At 36.2% G+C, this 19,456-nt stretch overlaps 1 protein-coding gene across 1 annotated transcript in view; it reads left to right on the forward strand.

The window, feature by feature from the left end:
- Positions 1–19,456, forward strand: part of oxr1a (oxidation resistance 1a) — a 200,328-nt gene that overhangs the window by 160,625 nt on the left and 20,247 nt on the right. The window contains 3 exon segments of the mRNA XM_067448060.1: positions 4,531–5,186; positions 11,362–11,524; positions 16,171–16,336. Of these exon segments, the coding sequence (XP_067304161.1) occupies positions 4,531–5,186; positions 11,362–11,524; positions 16,171–16,336 (985 nt within the window).

The raw sequence follows: 19,456 nt of genomic DNA on the forward strand, positions 1-19,456 counted from the left end.
ACTGATGAAGTGACTCTCAGAGCGGCTCTGGAGATTAAATTCATGCATTTATGTCTACATAAAGTAAGGCGTCAGAGGCTGAAAAGACTGCAAGCGTCACGTGTGCTTTAGTGTGTGTGTGGTAAATGAAACAGCGCATCTGCACCTTTCATTCACACAGAGACACACAGAATATGCAGGATTTATCTTTTGTGGTTTAGTATTCACAGACACTAGTCTATAATGTTTTGATTTAAGTGTACTGCTTTTATGTATTCATCCAAAATTTGACAAATTGTGTGACATTACACATTACACAGTGAATTCAGTTTTTACGACTGGATTCTGTCCGTTTTCTGCATCACAGAAATCCTAGGGCTCTATTCATATCGGTCATGGCGTTGGTTGATTACTAGCCTAAGAAAAATCAGTGTTTAAAGGTCCACTGAAATCAAGTTTTTTAGCTTTTAGTATGACTGTGTTAGCCTAAAAGTTATGAATAAGCTGGTATGTTCTAGCCTGACAAGCCAGACCCACATCAAGATGTTTAGTCTGGAAACTCACCATTGACAGGGCTCAATCCAAGGGGCGGAAAAAACGGTTGTCTTTCAAACTCCCTCTGCACGCGATAGGATAGTGCTACACCAACCAGTGCAACATGAAGCAGAGCTAGTTGACAGATTAAACTTTCACCATATCCAGTCGGCAAAACTCAGAACACATCTTCCCTTCTTAAGAATGACTTCAGTGCCGTTCTTTGTTCTTTTCTCAGAGAAAAGCTTAACTCCAAGGTCAAAGCTGATTCGAAAGACCGCCGTTCGCCAGCTTCTGTGTTTACTAGTTGCACGCATAGACAGTAAAAGCACGCAAGCGCAACCCGGACGTCATTCTGTTAAGCCCCGCCCACCGACTCTTTACACGATGTGATTGGCCCGACCAGAGTTTGCCTTTTTCAGCTCAGACGTGTATTGAGAGTTGCTAGACGACACTCACGGCAGATTAGATTTGCTGCCACTAGGGTGCGTCTAGATTTCTTGGCTAGGTATGTTTCAAGACAATAACAAAATTTGCATTTAGGAGATACATGATTCGGAGATAGGTGATTCCATTACAACGAATTAGAGATTTTGACGACATCATCGCAGATTTCACCTTCTCATCAAATATTCTGTCCAATCAAAATGCTCTTTAGAATCTAAAGCCCGCCCCTACACTGCTGAAGTTGCGGTTGAAATCGTTCAGTCGGTCACACATTTAGTAATTTCTACATGGTGAAAGGCACATAGCAGATTATATATGCGAAAGGAAACAATTCAGTGTAAATATGCTTTCATTTGAGGTGAATGTAGTTTGTTTTCATGTTAGTTTCATGCACCGCAGCAATGCACGCACACACCAACGGCAATGGTCGAAATTTAGACTAAAGATACGAGAGCGCAGCCCGGATCATTCGTGCGAGTCGGCGCAAACAACAAAACATATCGAGCCATTTGAATTCTGCACAGAATGCTGCATTTCAAAGCGATATGGAGGAGATTATGATGATAAACAGTTAAAGGAAACTGCCTTTACCAAACAGAAAGACTCTAGTCAAACTGTATATTATCAAAACGCTATTGGCTGTTTCCAAAAAAGGGAGGAGTTGCTAACAGCTTTAGCGTTTCAGGGGAAATCACGTCAACACATTGAATAATGTGGTGCGTTTCAAGGCACTTCAGTGGGCCTTTAAATAATCCTATAAATGCATATAATAAAATACACTATCAAACCATTAATTGAAATAAATCGAATTTCATTGTAAATCAGTTTTCAATAGAATACAAACTAAGTTCTTGTCCTTGCTCTTCTATAAGTGGCACAAAGGCCAAAAAATAACATTAAAAAAATGACTTGAGCCACCAGACTAATGGTTTTGATTATGAAAGATTATGAAAAGTGAAAATTGCAGTGGCATTACTCGTTATTAATTGGATTCATCTTCAGATGTCTTATCTTGATTAAAGATCTCTCATGTGACAAATCAGTATTTTGTCTGCGGTGAGCACAAGGAAGCACGCTGCTCTACGATTATTTTAGATATCCAGCGTTTAGCTTTATTATACAGGAAATGGATTTTTACTCTAAGGTTAATGAAGCGTGAATTCAGCCGCCTACATCTGAATTACTCAACCATTTCGATTTGTAATAAGAAGTTAATGATTTTAGCAGCGTTTCCACCCCCAGATATTTATATCCTCTGTTGGTTTTATGAATGATGATGTGTTTTATTCAGCTCAGAGCTGTGTACGCTGGTTCATCAGTCAGACGGGGTTCACTGCAGGGTTTCAGTAGTGGATGTGAAGCACAGACGCCTTTGATCGTGCAGATGTACAGACAGAGGGTCCTACTTTTCATTTAAGCACTTTTATGTTCGCTTGTACATGTATTAATTGCTCAGAATGGTTCTGATTATGTACTGCCATCCACCTCCCACAGTTTTTACTGAAGCGCCATCCAGACAGACACACGTCATTGTGCCCTTGTCTTTCAGATGTCTCAGGCTGTTACCTCAGCACAGAAGACACATCTAAAATGACACATCACGCTAAGAAGTCTGTGCGTTTTAGACTTGAGATGAAAGCGTCAGATTGGTAGGAAACGGGGAATAAGAGAATCAAAAGTCGCACATTATACTGTAGTACACAAAAACAACTGAAGTTTCATAATTCCACTCATGTTGTTTAAAAGTAGCGTTTGTATTGTGTTTTTTATAGTATAATTTTTAAAGCTACACTGTGTGATATTTTCTCCCATCTAGTGGTGAAAAGGTATATGACCATCCAGTGAATAATAGTTTCTGCTCCTCTCAATTTCGATTTCGTTTCAACTCCTACGGTGGCCGATTTAGTCATGGCTTTCAGTTCGACCTCTTCGGTGAGTGTTGCGTCAACTCAAGTGATGAGGTAATTTTTGAAAACTATTATAATTTGCAGTTATTTAATTTACCAAATGATCTATGATCAAATTAATCTATGTAAAATGAATAATAGTTTTACGTTTTCGTTATTTTTAACCATTTCATTGCTAACATCAGCTATCAGGTTCCCAGACGAATGCATGCTAATCGTAGTAAAGTAACTTTTATCAGTGCTATCGTTATTCTGTATATTGTACAACACCACTAGCGTAAGGCAAACAAATTATAATGCAATTCAAATATTAATCTCATGTTATCCGTCATAGAACACGGATTTATGTTATAAGGTAAACAATACTTTTTCATCATTGACGCGAGGAAAACTATCCTAGACATCGTTCTAGTGTTATGCACAGCACACCATGATATAATTAGCCAAGCAACAATAAAACTTCCAATATACACAAATAGGCTGAATTAATATTACCTGTCGAGAAGAAAGCAGGCAACGTCAGCGTTCTTTTTAAAATCGTTGCTCCTCATGAGCTCTTTCCATCTTGGAAAGGCCACTCCAATATTTACTTTTGTCTTGTTGATTTGCCTGTTGCATTGCCGTCTTAATTCTCTTTTCTGCTTCCTTGGCGACTCTGATACATATTCCGCAATGTTACTAGGTCCCCGACCCGAGTCGAATTCGGTAATCAATTCCGGGACGTGGTTGCTTTTACACAGAAGGCGACCCGGCAATGTTCCGGGAATATTGCGGGTCCGACGTGCAGTGTGAAAGGGGCTTAAGAGTGATCCTCCATCATCATATAGCAGCCTCAAGCAATCCTCCTCTTCACATTCGACACAGTGCCATCGAGTATAAAAACGCGAAAAGCGAAGCTTGAATTTACGGGTATGTCCCTCTTTGGCAAATGTACTTTCAAGATGGAGGAGCAACATGGCGACCGCCATCCGAACCCCTAACACTTATGTATTTTCAATGGTATATTATAAAATTACGAGAATGCATTATTACTTGAAAGAAGTAAATATACATTAATGAGCACATATATTTTTGAAAGAACTAAGTAGCTAAGAATAAACTAAAAAAGTTACACAGTGTAGCTTTAATTAAATTATTGGAAGATTCTAAAAACTATTTTTATAAAAACTATTATTATAAAAACTCACACTATTATTAATAATACATTTTATTAATAAAACTATTAATAATAATAATGTAAATGAAATAATTAAAAATAACAATACATAATAAAATTTACATTATTATTATTATTATTATTATTATTATTATTATTATTATTATTATTATTATTATTATTATTATTGGAGCTTCTTAATAATAATGATAGGAAATCTATATCTAGTGTATCCATGATTATATTATTTGTAATTTTTTCACTGAATTAATTTTAAAAGTACATGGTTCAGTCCTTGTTTTTTTTTTGTTTTTTTTTATGTTACTGCAGACATAACTAAGTTTAAAAAAAATATATTTGTGCATCGATATCTGTGATGGTGAAGGTTGCCGTTGTTTAAGCGCTTACCATTGAAGAATATTGCTGAGACTAAATCAAAGCCACATTATAGACGTTCATATATATTATTAGAATATTAGACTCTCATTCTTTCTGTTTGTACCACAGGGATCTTGAAGCCGTGTTCTCTGGGAGTTCTCATCAAACGGATCAGCGTCTGCGGGACGGTTACGACAGCGCCAGCACAGCCCCCCGCAGCACAGAGGGCTCCTTCTCAGAGGACGTTTTCACCGAGTCCGAGCTTTCACCCATCCGGGAGGAGCGGCAGTCTACAGAGGAGCTCCAGCAAGAAGAGTACAAATCATCAGGAGCCTCGTCTCAATCCGTGCAGACCCTCCTCCAGGAACCTCAGACAACTGACAGCAGTCATACAGAGGAGGAGGAGAAAAAGCCAGAGGATGGAGAACCAGCCAGCGACACTGCCCAGTCAAACACCTCCATGAGCTCCAAACAGCCAAGCACAACCACCAGCAAGGACCACCAGCAACCACCCCACTGCCAGACCGAAGGAGCCGCCCCCTCCTCAGGATCTCAAAGCTTGGCCCCTGGAGCAGACGAGGCCGCGGGACAGGGAAGAAGCCCAGATGGGGCTAAACTGACCAGAGAGGGTACTCGAGATTCAGAGACGGACGTAGAGGAGCTGAGGAAAATGTGGAAGAGTCACACTATGCAACAAGCCAAGGAGCAGCGAGAGAGCGTCCAGCAGTCCCAAGGAGAGATTGTGCCACAACCTAAGGGCAGCCAGAGACTGAGCACTGCTGAGGGTATGAGAACATGTCCTACAATCTCTGTCTTTCTGCCATTTTTGATACTGAATTATCTGTGGTGAACACCTTTTAAAGGGGTCATAGAATTTCTTTTTATATATGTTTTTATTTTATACTTAATTCATTAATCATAATTTTAATAATATATTATTAAAAAATACAAATGAATATTAAAAAATATATAGCCTATGAGAATCTGTATATTAAATAAATTAAATATAAATGTAGTCATCTGTAAAATGTAATTCTATATAGAATATTTCTTAAATATAAAATTTGTTTATTTTTACACACACACATACATATATATATATATATATATATATATATATATATATATATATATATATATATATATATATATATATATATATATATTGTGTGTGTGTGTGTGTGTGTGTGTGTGAGAGAGAGAGAGAGAGAGAGAGAGAGAGAGAGAGAGAGAGAGAGAGAGAGAGAGAGCAATTAAATATAATTTATTTATATAAAAAATATATTTCTAAATTATATAATAAAATGTAATAAGCAAGATTTTTGGATTAAATATCCAAAAACCACTACCTACTTATTGCTACTTAACCACTAACATTATCCCAAATGTTTCCAAGAATGTTTAAATCCAGAGAAATAGGCAATTTTTACCAGGACATGGACTGTGTCCATGACATCATTCCATTGATTCTCGTTTCCCGGTGGCTTTATTCGATTTCTCCATGCCAATTTCTGAAACAAGACACAGGTGTTTGTTATTTGCACTTGACCCATTTTCTCACCGCTCATCTGGCTCTCTCTCCTGCTGCAGACCTTGCTAAACTACGCCCCCCAAAAATAACAAACTTCTACATATTCTGATAATGAAAAACTGTTGCGTGTGATTTACAAAACAGTTATCTAAAAAAAAGAGGCTTTTATCGCAAAATATATTCAATAATTTTAGTGATTCTCATTTGCTACTTAAATCTCAGATCAAATTAGAGCAGAATCGACTTTTTGAAAGCATAATTACAACAACATAAATTGAATTAGCACTAAAGCCTAACAGTTGTATTTACAATATGATTGTAAAAGTTTTGTTATTCGTTCTCTATATTGAGATGATACTCAACACCCTGATTTCCGCAAAATCAAGGCATCATCAAGCAACACCTTTGTTTTTGAATAAGCGACCTTTAGTTGCGAAAATTACTTATTGTGCCTTTAAAACTCAATAGCCTAACTAACATTTTTAAACAGTATAAAGTTCTTTCTCTTGAGCCAGCACGCACATTTAATGTCATTGTAACCAGCATTGACATTATAGTACAGCGTTCTTACATTTTAATATCAAAGTAAGCTTCTGTCTTGGTGTCTGGAATGAGGCATGCTGGGAAGGGCTGATAACCTTGTGTTGTGAGGCTTTGTTGATGGCAAGACGAGAGAGTGCTGGGAAATGAATAGTGGCTCACCTGTTATCACCTGAGGGAGCGCTGGGACACTTTACCACGGCTTTTACACGCCGCTTTGATCTCTTGACATGACTGTGCCAGCGGCCCGCTGTCTGACGGCAAGATAAGCTAAAGCCCATCAAAACTACACATGCTGTTCTTTTCTTAAAAGTATAGCTGAAAATGATTATATATTATACAAATAATGTGATTAATAACAAGTGGTTGATATCAATTATTGACTCTGTTTTTGTATTTATTGCCTGAGGTGTCGATTTTGTATTGATACTGATTTAGCAGAATTGCAGCATTTGAAAAAAGCCTGTCTTGTCTTACTTCCCAGTAAATATATCTAAACAAAATACACATTCAAAACACTATCATTCAGTCGCTTATGCTCACCAAAGGTGCATTTATCTGATCAAAAATACAGAAATATTAAAATATTATTACAATTTAAAGTAACTCTTTTCTTTTTGAATATATTTTACAATAGAATTTATTCCTATGATGTCTTCAGTGACAAACTGTCTTCAGTGTCAAATTATATTTCAGAAATCCTTCTAATATGCTGATTTGCTGCTCAAGAAACATTTCTTATTATTATCAATGTTGAAAACAGTTGTGCTGCTTCATATTTTTGTGGAAACTGTGATACTTGTATTTGATGAATAGAAAGCTCAAAAGAACAGCTTTTTTTCAATTAATTAATCAAGAGAAAAAAATCTTACTGACTTTTGAAAGGTAGTGTACAATAAAATATAAATAAAATATACTAAAGATGCACTCAGCAAAAGTGAAATGATAGTATGTTAAGTTTTATTTTCAATAAGTTTAACAAAAATGTGAGTTTTATGCTTAAAATTTAAATAATAAATCAATGAGGTACAATAATTCTTTTTTGTTTGATTTCCCTTAACAAATACATATTAATATTATAAAGAAATTTAGCTTAAAGGGTATATAACACACAGTTTCTGCCAATCTCATGTTAATCTTGAGTACAGAGATATGCATCCTTCGTATCTGAAGAGTCTTTAGTTGTCAATAAGTTTAACAAAAATGTGAGTTTTATGCTTAAAATTTAAATAATAAATCAATTTGGTGCGATAATTATTTTTTGTTCGATTTCCCTTAAAAAAGAAATATTAATATTATAAAGAAATTTAGCTTAAAGGGTATATAACACACAGTTTCTGCCAATCTCATGTTAATCTTGAGTACAGAGATATGCATGCTTCGTATCTGAAGAGTCTTTAGTTGTATCATATTTATAAAAGACAGATACGCTGTACCGATTCTTTCCAAAAACAGTCGAGCTCGTGCAGACGTGTAGTGGGCTAAGCTAAAAATTCACGACCACACACACAATACATCATGGCATTATCCCTGGATAACTTTTGATTCACTATACATTCGCGTTGATTACATCATATGTACTTACGCGCCAATTGCCAACAAAACACAGACATTTGATGCATTTTCACTCAGCGCCTGATATTTCCACTCATAACCAGGAACAAGCAAACACACTTGCTGAACTCTGTTGCTTCTCTGGAAAAACAAACTGCATCCACTGTTTCCTTAACGCTGGGTTATTTGGAAAGCTGAAAAAGAAGCACACTTCTTTAGTGACATTGTTGATTTTGTGGTCTAGAAACAAAATGACAGCGCTGCCGACGGCTTCCGTAACCCGAACGAAGCTCGTTGATGTGCTCTCGCTGTTGCTCTCTCTGGTTGACGTGCGCACGCTCATCTGGGAGAAGTGCCCATACAAGCAATTCTGCCCTTTATGATCTCATACAGGGCCATATTTGAAAAAATAACTCTTTCGAAACTTGTTCGAATTCTGAAGGAGTGTATTTGGCACAGAAACACTGAAATTTTGGCCATGTTTAGCATGAGAATCCAACTCTTTAAAAGTGTTAATACGTTGGAATGCATGAAATAGCATTAGACCCTCCCTTTCATGTAAAATATATCTTGTTTTAAGGTTCAGTTAAAATTTGCATTGTACAGAGCTTATTATAACCCTTTACCAAGGAACTGAAGGATTATCATAATCATATTCAGTGGTTTTTAGAAGGTACTGTGGTACAGGTAATACAATGGTATGATATACACATGAGATGCCAGAGCGCTATTACTCCGGGCTAAGCAGTATCTCCACTAGGCTCCATAGTCTTATAATGAAAAGCAGATAATGAAATGTTAATTTTTAGACTCTCACTTGTATATTTCTATTATTATTCCTCCATGCTTTTCAGCTCTAGACATGCTGAGCTCTTTGTATTGCCTCAAGATGCTCTCCATCCCAGCGTATGAGTCATCATCTACTGATAGTTATTCAACACTAACAGCTGATCCGGCTTTTAGAATGAGCTCAGGAGTGAGTTAAAGTTGTAATATCATGAGAAATCAAATCGAGATTTTGATCGTTTCCTAGATCTTGTGGAATAAAAGAGTTAAAGGCAACATCTGCAGCTTACTGACATCAGATGAAAACATTAACATCTGACCGCCCACATGTCAACCATGCATATTCGTTTTTAAGAAAGTCCAGTCATGATGAGGTATTGTGGATGAAGCAGTACAGATGCTGTGTTAATAAGGAGCAGGAGCAAAACGGTTTTACTCTCTTTTTCTTTTTTAACTTTTACCAGTATTATATATTTACGAGCTGTAAAACAACATTATAAAAGTAGTTCATATGACTTCACAGCATCATAACAAGCACAACAATATTCATCATAATGTTTGTGTTTGTTTAATTTGTTTTAAAATAACAATATCAACAGATATATTCAAATTAATAATACGCACACATATACATGACATCCCATTCTTAATCCGTAGGGTTTAATATGGTGTTGGCTCACCCTTTGCAACTATAACAGCTTCAACTCTTCTGGGAAGGCTTTCCACAAGGTTTAGGAGTGGGTTTATGGGATTTTTTGACCTTTCTCGTCCATGTCTTTATAGACCTTGCTTTGTGCACTGGTGCACAGTTATGTTGGATCAAGATGGGGCCATCCTCAAACTGTTCCCACAAAGTTGGGAGCATGAAATTGTCAAAATTGTCCTGGTATGCTGAAGCATTGAGTTCCTTTCACTGGAACTAAGGGGCCAAGCCCAAACCATGAAAAAAAAACACACCATAATCCCCCTCCACTAAATTTAACATTTGGCACAATGCAGTCAGGCAAGTACTGTTCTCCAGGCAACCGCCAAACTCAGACTTGTCCATCGGATTACCAGACAAAGAAGTGTGATTCGTCACTCTAAAGAACACGAATGGTCTTATTGTACAGGTGACAACCTATCACGATACCACGTTTGAATTCACTGAGCTCCTGAGAGTGACCTATTCTTTCACAAATGTTTGTAGAAGCAATCTGAATGGCTAGGTGCTTGATTTTATACACCTGTGGCCATGGAAGTGATTGGAACACTTGAATTCAAAGATTTGAAGGGGTGTCCCAATATTTTTGGTAATATATATTTATATAATATATATATATATATATATATATATATATATATATATATATATATATATATATATATATATATATATATATATATATATATATATATATATATATATATAGTGTTTATATATATATATATATATATATATATATATATATATATATATATAGTGTTTATATATATATATATATATATATATATATATATATATATATATATATATATATATATATATATATATATATATAATTTTAAATATAAATAATTAAAGTTGACAAAAAATATGACACGACCCCTTAAACTTCAAAACACCAAAATTTACTCATAGACAATAAACAATATAAAGTTTTTTCCCCTCACTTGTTCAACAGCAATTAATCAGCCTAATGTCATGAGAATGAACTTTGACTCCTGTCCAGTGAATGTCCCGTTTTGAATCATTGAACCATTCTGACAAATCACCAAGGGGTTATTACCACAGCTCAGGACCGACTTTAAAAATCATCTGAATTACACACCAAATTAGCCCATTGAAAATGAATGCCCTCCCACTGTTTGCTGCAGTGTAAGTAGATTAATGTTGCATTGGCTGTGTAAATGGCTTTGACTCGTAAGCACTGGTGTAAGGTGTTTCTTTCTACATCTCCCGCTGCGCTGACCTTCTAATCAGTTATTAACAAAAGATGCATTGGATTCAGCTTTGGATCTGATCTCCCGGCAGGGTTTAGTTCATTTGAGGCACTGTGTTTTCATTCCAGTCACTATTGAAATACTGTGGTCCTTGATGATTAATGTATTACTGTAAATTTATAGACAGAATTTTAGAGCACAGAATCTTAAAGCACAAATGGGATTTGTAAGTTTAGCTCGTGCTCTACTGACGACACGCAAATTAAAAATAATGGTGCAAATAATTGCACAAATAGCAGTAAATTGACCTGTGCAAACCTTGTAACCTTGTAACTCCTTGTAACCTTGTAACTCTCCTCCCATATATTTTGCATCTGAAAAGGAAACTCCTACAAATGCATATGCAATAAGGCCAGCCGCAAAATCAACCCTATTTACACCTTTTCAGCACACTTTAGTAAGTCCTGACAGTAGTTTTTTAACGCCAAATGAGGGTTCATAATTCTGTCCCATAGACTTATATTCATGTTTTTTGTAAGCAACTTTTCTATTGCAGTTATTATTATAATATTATTGCAGATATTTTAGCTGTGCTTTTAGGATGAGCTTTTGTTTTTCTGTTGCAGGTCTCATGTTGTCCAAGGAGAGGCAGAAGTCTCACAAGTTTCTGTGTCTGCGAGTGGGCAAGGCCATGAAGAAGACTTTCGTGTCCAACGCCAGCGCCTCAATGCAGCAGTACGCACAGCGTGACCGCAAGCATGAGTACTGGTTTGCCGTTCCCCAAGAGAGGTGAGTCGGAGATGTGGACTCTAGACTTTAGACCTCCACAGCTTGTGTCCATTATTGACAAATATCTTGTCCATATTGCACTTTAATCTGGCAGAACCACCCACTAATACAAAAGGATCCATTAAGTGATCAACACATTTGTTTATTTTATACCAGTGATGTTTTGGGGTGAGTTTATGGGAAATATGCTGAAGGATATCTCTTTTACTTGCTGCTAGGAATGCAGTTACACTGTCAACCAATTCTTATTCAGTTGTTTGTTAAATGAAAATGAAAATGATCCCATAATTTACTCACCCTTTAGTCATCCTTGGTGTATATGACATTCTTCTTTTAGCTAAACACAATCAGAGTTATATTCAAAAGATATCCGGGCTCTTCCGAGCTTTATAATGGGAGTGAATTGTGCTTTATATTTTGAAGTCTAAAAAAGTACATGCATCCATCATAAGATTAATCAATACAGCTCCAGGGGATTAATAAAGCCCTTCTGAAACAAAGCTTATCCATATTTATAACTTTATAAACTATAATCACTGGCTCCTGGTAACGGCCTTACACAAGTATGATACAACGCATGACATATTGATGTATTTATACTGGTAACATAAGACATTTGGCAACAAGACCCACAAATATTCTCCCATTGCAATATTATACAATATATACATATGCATCATTATATATAGTAGTTTAAAGTAGTACTGACACTCAAACTCTGTAAACTCAATTTTTTTCCTCATATGGTAATTTGCATTTTTGGGTGAACTATTCACAATACATAGTGTCACAAATACACTATCAACAATACATTGCATTTTATATTAATACAATAGTTGCATTTTTATATTGGGAAATATTGTTACACACCTGATCATTTATAAAGTTATAAACATGGATAAGCTTAGTTTCAGAATGCCTTTATTAACTTCTGGAGCCATATAGATTACTTTTATGATGGATGGATGGATGTGCTTTTTGGAGCTTCAAAAACTCTCTTGGCTGAAAGAAGAAAGTCATATTCACCTAGGATGGCTTAAGGGCCAGTAAATTATAGAATAGTTTTCATTTTTGGGTGCATTAACTAGCATGAACTAACAATGAGGAATATATATTTTACAGCATTTATTAATCTTCATTAATGTTAGTTAATAAAACTTATCTAGTTCATGTTAGTTCACAGAGCATTAATGTTAACAGATTCAACGTTTAATAATGTATTAGTACATTTTAAGATTTACATTATTAAAGATAAATATAATAATAAATGCTGTAGAAGTCATTCATTGTTATTTTTTGTTAACTAATGTAGTAAAGTAATGTTAACAAACACAACCTTATTGTAGGGCATTTATGTTTCTCTATGAAATTACACCGCATAATTCAACTAAAGTCATGTTTCAAGAATTCGAGAAATTAGAAAATTATGTCAGTTTGACTGTCTTTTTACATGATTAGCTCTCTAGTACTGAAACAGTACTGTCTTTGTCTCGCTTCATCTACCCTCTGATTCAACACAAGCGCTCAGTGTTCTTCATCCCACTGGAACTTATTCTGCCTGTTATCACTTTATGAGATGAGTCACGGATATTTTTTAGGAAACACTTCCTGGGCTAAATCAGAATGAGAAGTCAGAATAGATTAGCGTTGACAATCTGCATGTTAGAGCAATAACTGAACAGAGTCTGTACTCCTGGAGCACTGCAAAGCTCTGTGGCCAAACTGCTGTCTGTTGTTGTCACTGAGACATGGCCGTGCCCGACTACGTGACCTAGTTGGGTGGCGACCCGGATGATCAGTGTAAAGTATCATGACAATAGTGTGAGAGCAGGGCAGAGAGAGACGAAGCTTTGAAGCTCACGCTGCTTGTCAGCCGCCTGTCGTATCCTGATGCAAGTCACACTGAATTTTCCACGGCTTTGCCGTTTAAAACAAAAACAACAAAAGCAAACATGCACTAGCATTCAACAGTTATGGGTCAGTAAGATATTTTTTTCTTAAAAGAAAGCAATCCTTTTATTCAGCAAAGATGCATTGATGAATAAAAAAATCACTGATTATGAGTGCCAGTAAAGGTGTTACAAAAGATTTCTATTTCAAATAAATGATGTGCTTTTAAACTTTCTATTCATTCAAGAATTTGAATTTGAAACTTCTCAATAATTAAAAATAAAACACATTTCAATATTTGGATTATTCTGTATCCTACTAGTAAGAATGCAGATTAAAGGTGCACTAAGCTATGAGTAACAGCACCTAAACAAAGTTCTGTGTGATTCTCAGACTGATCAGAACGAGCACCACAACACTCTTGTAGCCAATCAGCCATGGGAACGCATGATGGGGAGGAGAGCGAGTGAGCAAGAGAGACATTTGTAGAAAAGGGTAATGGGAAGTTTGGATCATTTTACTGACTCGGATCTTTGAATCTTGTTCAGCAAAATAAACATTTTTTTTGCAAAAAGTTATTTTGTTCATTTCAGCAGAATATAATTAAAATGTTACATGTTAATAGCTAAATTCCCCACCACATCTACTTACGCAAATGTTGATCACATTTCAAATAAGAAAAAACTATAATGCAGGCTTTGAGTCATTATCATGGACTCAAAATTATGCATGAAACCTAAATACATAACACTAGATTTCTATTTTCTATACTAAATGATTAAATATGGGTATCATTAGAGAAATATAAATTACAGCTGAGCTGTTCGAAAAGTCGTAATAGACAAGTCAATAATATGGTATTTTCTTTGTATTATATCCAATGACATTTTCTGAAGATTAGAATCCACTGTATACAAGTATCTTTGCTTTATCAAAGTGTTTCCCCCATCATACAGATACAGTTTAAAGCATTAACCAACTCTTTATTTCCACTCTTTTTTTACAACTCATCATTCCTGAGTCACATTAAAGATTCGTTCAAAATGAACACATTGTTCGTGATGACCCATCACTAGTAGAAAATTGAGATATTACCACAGAGGAAAAGGTCAGAGGAATATAATTGGAAGAAGAAGGGTTATGACCAGGCAATAGGACCCTTGTTAATATTGAAAAGCTTTCCAGTGCAGAAGAGACGTTAGAGAGAGGGAAGGCCTGAAAAATGACACAGCGGTTGCTGGGTTTCTGCTTGATTTTCGAGTAACTTTGGTTTCTGCTGTTTTTTCACAGAACAAAGATATGTTGTTGTATGTTACTGTTGTTGAAAAACAGCTGATTGCATCCAAACTTGGTTGTAGTGAGAGACAAAGAGAAGAGAGCAAAAAAGTGAAGCTCCAGAGAAAAGAGACAATCTTATTTCTTCCATGACCATGTGACTGAACCCCTAATGTGAGTCATTCAAACTGACCAATCAGACCAAACTTCCCCCACTGTACTACAGGTGTGACACAGATTTGGCCTACAGGCCTTCAGAATCTCTTTTGTCCAAATGGCCCTTCTGATAAGAAAGATGGAGGTTGAAAACAGTAAAGCAAATTTCTTTGTTCAATTTCAAATACCAAATATCTTTGATTATTTCAATCCTAAATGCGCTTAGCCAGCTACAGAGAAAGTGGTAGCCAGGCAACAGATAGCTAACCATGCTGAGAATTCCAGGCCGAGAATGGTTTGTAATCGTGCCATGCAGTACCAGGCTCAAGTGGAAGCACAACTGGAACCATTCCGTACCATTATACGGGTGCTTTCACACCTGCCTCATTTAGTTTGGTTGAATCGTACAAGTTTGTTTTCGTACTTGGTGCGGTTCGTTTGGTCAGGTGTGAAAGCAGCAATCACACTTGGGTGCGCACCAAAAGTGGACCAAACAAGCATACAGGTGGTCTCGGTATGCAGAAAGTAACTCTGGAGTGGTTCGTTTGTGGTGAGAACGTGATCCGACCTCGAACAGAACCAACTGCAAGAAGTACTGATCATTTTTTGACTAAATCAGCTGCCGCAGAATTAATGCACGCCTCCGCTTGAAGTGATGAGCGATGCGCTTAGAAAGTTGTTTTCCAGTCGCATCCGCGCTTCATTATAGAAATGTATTATTATTATACTGTGGTGTACAAACAATGTAACTGTTTGTACACCACAAATAATGGTAATATAATGGTTTTGTCCCTGGCCATTATGGAAATACGCCATGGCCAATGAGTGATGTGGATGTTGTCATGTGACTGCATTTTGGTTCGTTTCAACTGGGTCAGATCAAAGCAATCAGTGTGGTGTGAAAAGGAACCAAAAAATATGAAAAATGCTACAATGTATATTTGTTTGCCCTTGGTTCGGACCAAATGAACCGTACTAGTGATGTGAAAGCACCCTAAGATTCGTTCGGCCTGACGGTAGAAAAGCAGCTTTGGTCGTTGCCTGTGTTGCATAGCGTGTTTGTTATTTTGAGGCCGTAGCAATGAAGGGAAGGGTGTGTTTGTTTGAAAGCTGATTTCAAATATCAAAAGCTTCTCAGAAACCACTTACTGCATGCACCTTTAACATATTTAACAATGTCTAAATCCATTCTACAGAATTCCTGAGATTTCCCCTAAAATCAGGGCAGATAATTCTGATTCAGTCTGACTCCTATACAATTAATAGATTGCAATTAATAAAAGCAGTATAATTTTTTAACAATGTATTTGCCATTGTTTCTCTAGGTCAGATCACCTGTACGTTTTCTTCATCCAGTGGAGCCCTGATGTATTTGGGGATGGGCTAGGAATCATCAGCCGCGATCCTGGCTTCATCGCGGTAAAGAAAATCGAGGAGTCAGAGGCAAACGAGGAGCAACAAACTGTTGAAAGTTCAACTAAGGAGTGGGAGGTATGGCCCATCCAGCTCCAATGTTTGGATTAATATTATTTCTGTGATTTATGCCTGTGTCTGTATTCTCTGTGTTGATATGCACTGTATTTGATTGAGATATTTTCTCTTTATTGCATTTGCACCTGTCTTTGTGCCTTTATTGTCTGTTTCTATGTTCCAGGTGTCTGGAAGTGTCTTTATTGTGTTCCCCACACTTAATACACCTTCATGCACCAGTCATACTTTGTTGTCAGAGCACATGTATTCAGTATTGCTGAATGTTTCCCAGATTTGGTTGTTTTTGCACTTGGTCATAAAGTTTCTTGTGAAACCAAGATGCATTGTTCACTGTGAGCTTGCAGCTAGTGTTTTGCATGAGTATGCAATAGTTTTTTTGTTGTTGTTGTTTTAAGAAGGAGGCACATGTATGCAGCTTATGCATGCATGAATCCCTCAGTCGTTTTTTAAAGGCATGGTTTAGCCTGACTATGAATACAATACAAGCAAATCATGCCTACAGGTGCAAGTGTTGTTAACTTACGTATTATGCGTGGTGTGGTGGTCCTTTATAAAGCTCAGTTTGGATGTTTTACTGATCGAATAATAGGAAACGTTACCGCCTGATTTCTCCCTGCATGTTATTGTGTTCCGGTTACCTTATTGAAACTAATCTGTGGCACTGAGAAACCGATCCCACGACCATGGCAGCATTTAAATTTGACTTTAAATTAATGATGTAGGAACAAAATAGACTGATTTGTTATTCTAGAACTGGAGGATCTTTGCAAAGCCACATGATCTTTTGATATGAATAAGTAAAATTAACTTTCTCTAATCATGGCCACAGGGGTGGCGTGAGTCATGAACATTGTGACCAAAGGATACTCAAGGTGTCAATTGTAATGTTTAACAACCTAGTGCTCAGTCAAACAACCTTTTAAGTACAATTGTTTTACTTTGTAAGAAACTTTCCTCTGCAGTCTAAAATTGTGATGCCTGAAAATTGAAACATTGTGCGGCAGTTAAATGTTAACAAGTTGGGGGGCATTCAAATATATAATGTACATAGTTTCCTTAAAATATCCACTTGAAGGATTCTTTAACAGGATGCACTGAGACCAATCTGGGTTAAAATGGATCATCGAGTTTTGCTAGTACTTGTGGAATCTATGTCTGCTCAAGTGTGTTGTCTTTAAACAAATAAGAGAAGCATACTTTTCAGCTTTTCACTCATTTTTTTAATGCTGATAATATAATACGTAACACAATATACTGCATGAAAATGACAAGCATTTTGACTGTCATAATTTTATTCTGTTTATTCGTTCAAAAAAGTACAAGCACTTAGACATTTGCTTTAAACATTATTCCTGACAGCTAAATAATTGGCATAATTTAAAGATAAATTATTAAGCAATTGTATTACTTTGAGATGTGCTTTTATTTGATAAACAGCGAGTCGATTAGTATACTTGAAAGTGTTACATTTGCTGGGGGGGCAGTAATACTCTGAGAAATATTTCATTTAACACAAGAAGTCATTGTAAATATTTTAACTGTATTATAATCGTTGGCATGTGCATGTTTCTTATGCAAGTTTAAGTAAAGTAAAGTTAAGTAGTTTGTGATTTATGAAATAAAATGTAAAATATTACAATTCCCCTGGTTACTCTCGGTTAAAGGGTTAGTTCACCCAAAAATGAAATTGATGTCATTAATGACTCACACTAAAGTCTTTCCACACCCGTAAGATCTTTGGAACAGAGTTTAAAATATTTTATAAAATAAAACATTAAAAAATCAGCATATGTAAGTGTAGGCACACTATACTGTCCATGTCCAGAAAGGTAATAAAAATGTCATCAGAGTAGTCCATGTGTGACATCAGTTAGTTGATTAGAATCTCTTGAAGCATTGAAAATATATTTTGGTCCAAAAATAACAAAAACTACGACTTTATTCTGCATTCTCCTCTCTTCCATGTTTGTTTTCAATCCTTAAATAAAGATTTTAATGGGTATGAATCACCGTATCGATTCATGATTTATTGGTGACATTGGCGATCCAAATTTGAGGATTGAAAACAAACAGGGAAGAGAAGGCAATGCGGAATAAAATCGTAGTTTTTGTTATTTTTGGACCAAAATGTATTTTCGATGCTTCAAGAGATTCTAATGAACTAACTGATGTCACATATGGACTACTTTGATGATGTTTTTATTCCCTTTCTGGACAGGGACAGTATAGTGTGCATACACTTGCATACACTGTCAGACTAAATATAAAATATCTTAAACTGTTTTCCGAAGATGAACGGTCTTACAGGTGTGGAACAACATTAGGGGGAGTCATTAATTACATTAATTACATTTTTGGGTGAACTAACCCTTTAAGATTTGGGTTAAAGCATGTACTAAGTAAATGTACTTAGTTACTATAAGTACTAAATGATGTGTTCTCAGTTTTGCTACTTATTTCTTAAAAATAGTGAACAGCCAGTGGGCTTCGTGCTCAGAAATGCTGCCTAGGTAGGCAACTCACTAGGTTATTTAGTGTTTATTGTAAGTGACATGTGAAACATGGCCAGTGTGTTGCAGTTATTCTGCTTAAAAGGCAGTTTATTGGTTTAATGAGAATGGGTCTAAATACAGGCATGTTTAGTTCAGATAAAGAACGCGTGTATAATTTTGAACAAATCCCAATCGATAGACTAAATGTGTTTCGTGGTGTTCGTTTGGAATCCTTAATCATTAAGCATTTTACTCATTCGCAAAAATTATTAATTTAAAAAATAGAGAGAGAGAGAGAGGTCGCGTTTAGGTGCGATCGTCCCTTTAAAAGCTCTAAAAGTCTTCCGTGATAAGGCGGGACATATTTTATAACAGCCAATCAGAGAGCGATTTTCCGTTTCGTGCGATACCATTGGCTCCCAGAGGTGTCTGTCATTATCTTCTCATCGTGTTTATGTCTGAATATGGCATGTTGTCGGTCGGCCGAAGGAAGAATGAATGTGACAGATAGTGATATCATGTTCTCTAAGCGGGTGAAGGAAGGAAAACCTCTGACTCCTAAGTACACTTATGTATGTAATATACAAGTATTTTGTGTGAATGCGTTTACTGAAGCGTAAGTTAATGT

The sequence above is a fragment of the Pseudorasbora parva genome, chromosome 7, assembly GCF_024679245.1.
Source record: "Pseudorasbora parva isolate DD20220531a chromosome 7, ASM2467924v1, whole genome shotgun sequence".
Classification (NCBI taxonomy): domain Eukaryota; kingdom Metazoa; phylum Chordata; class Actinopteri; order Cypriniformes; family Gobionidae; genus Pseudorasbora; species Pseudorasbora parva.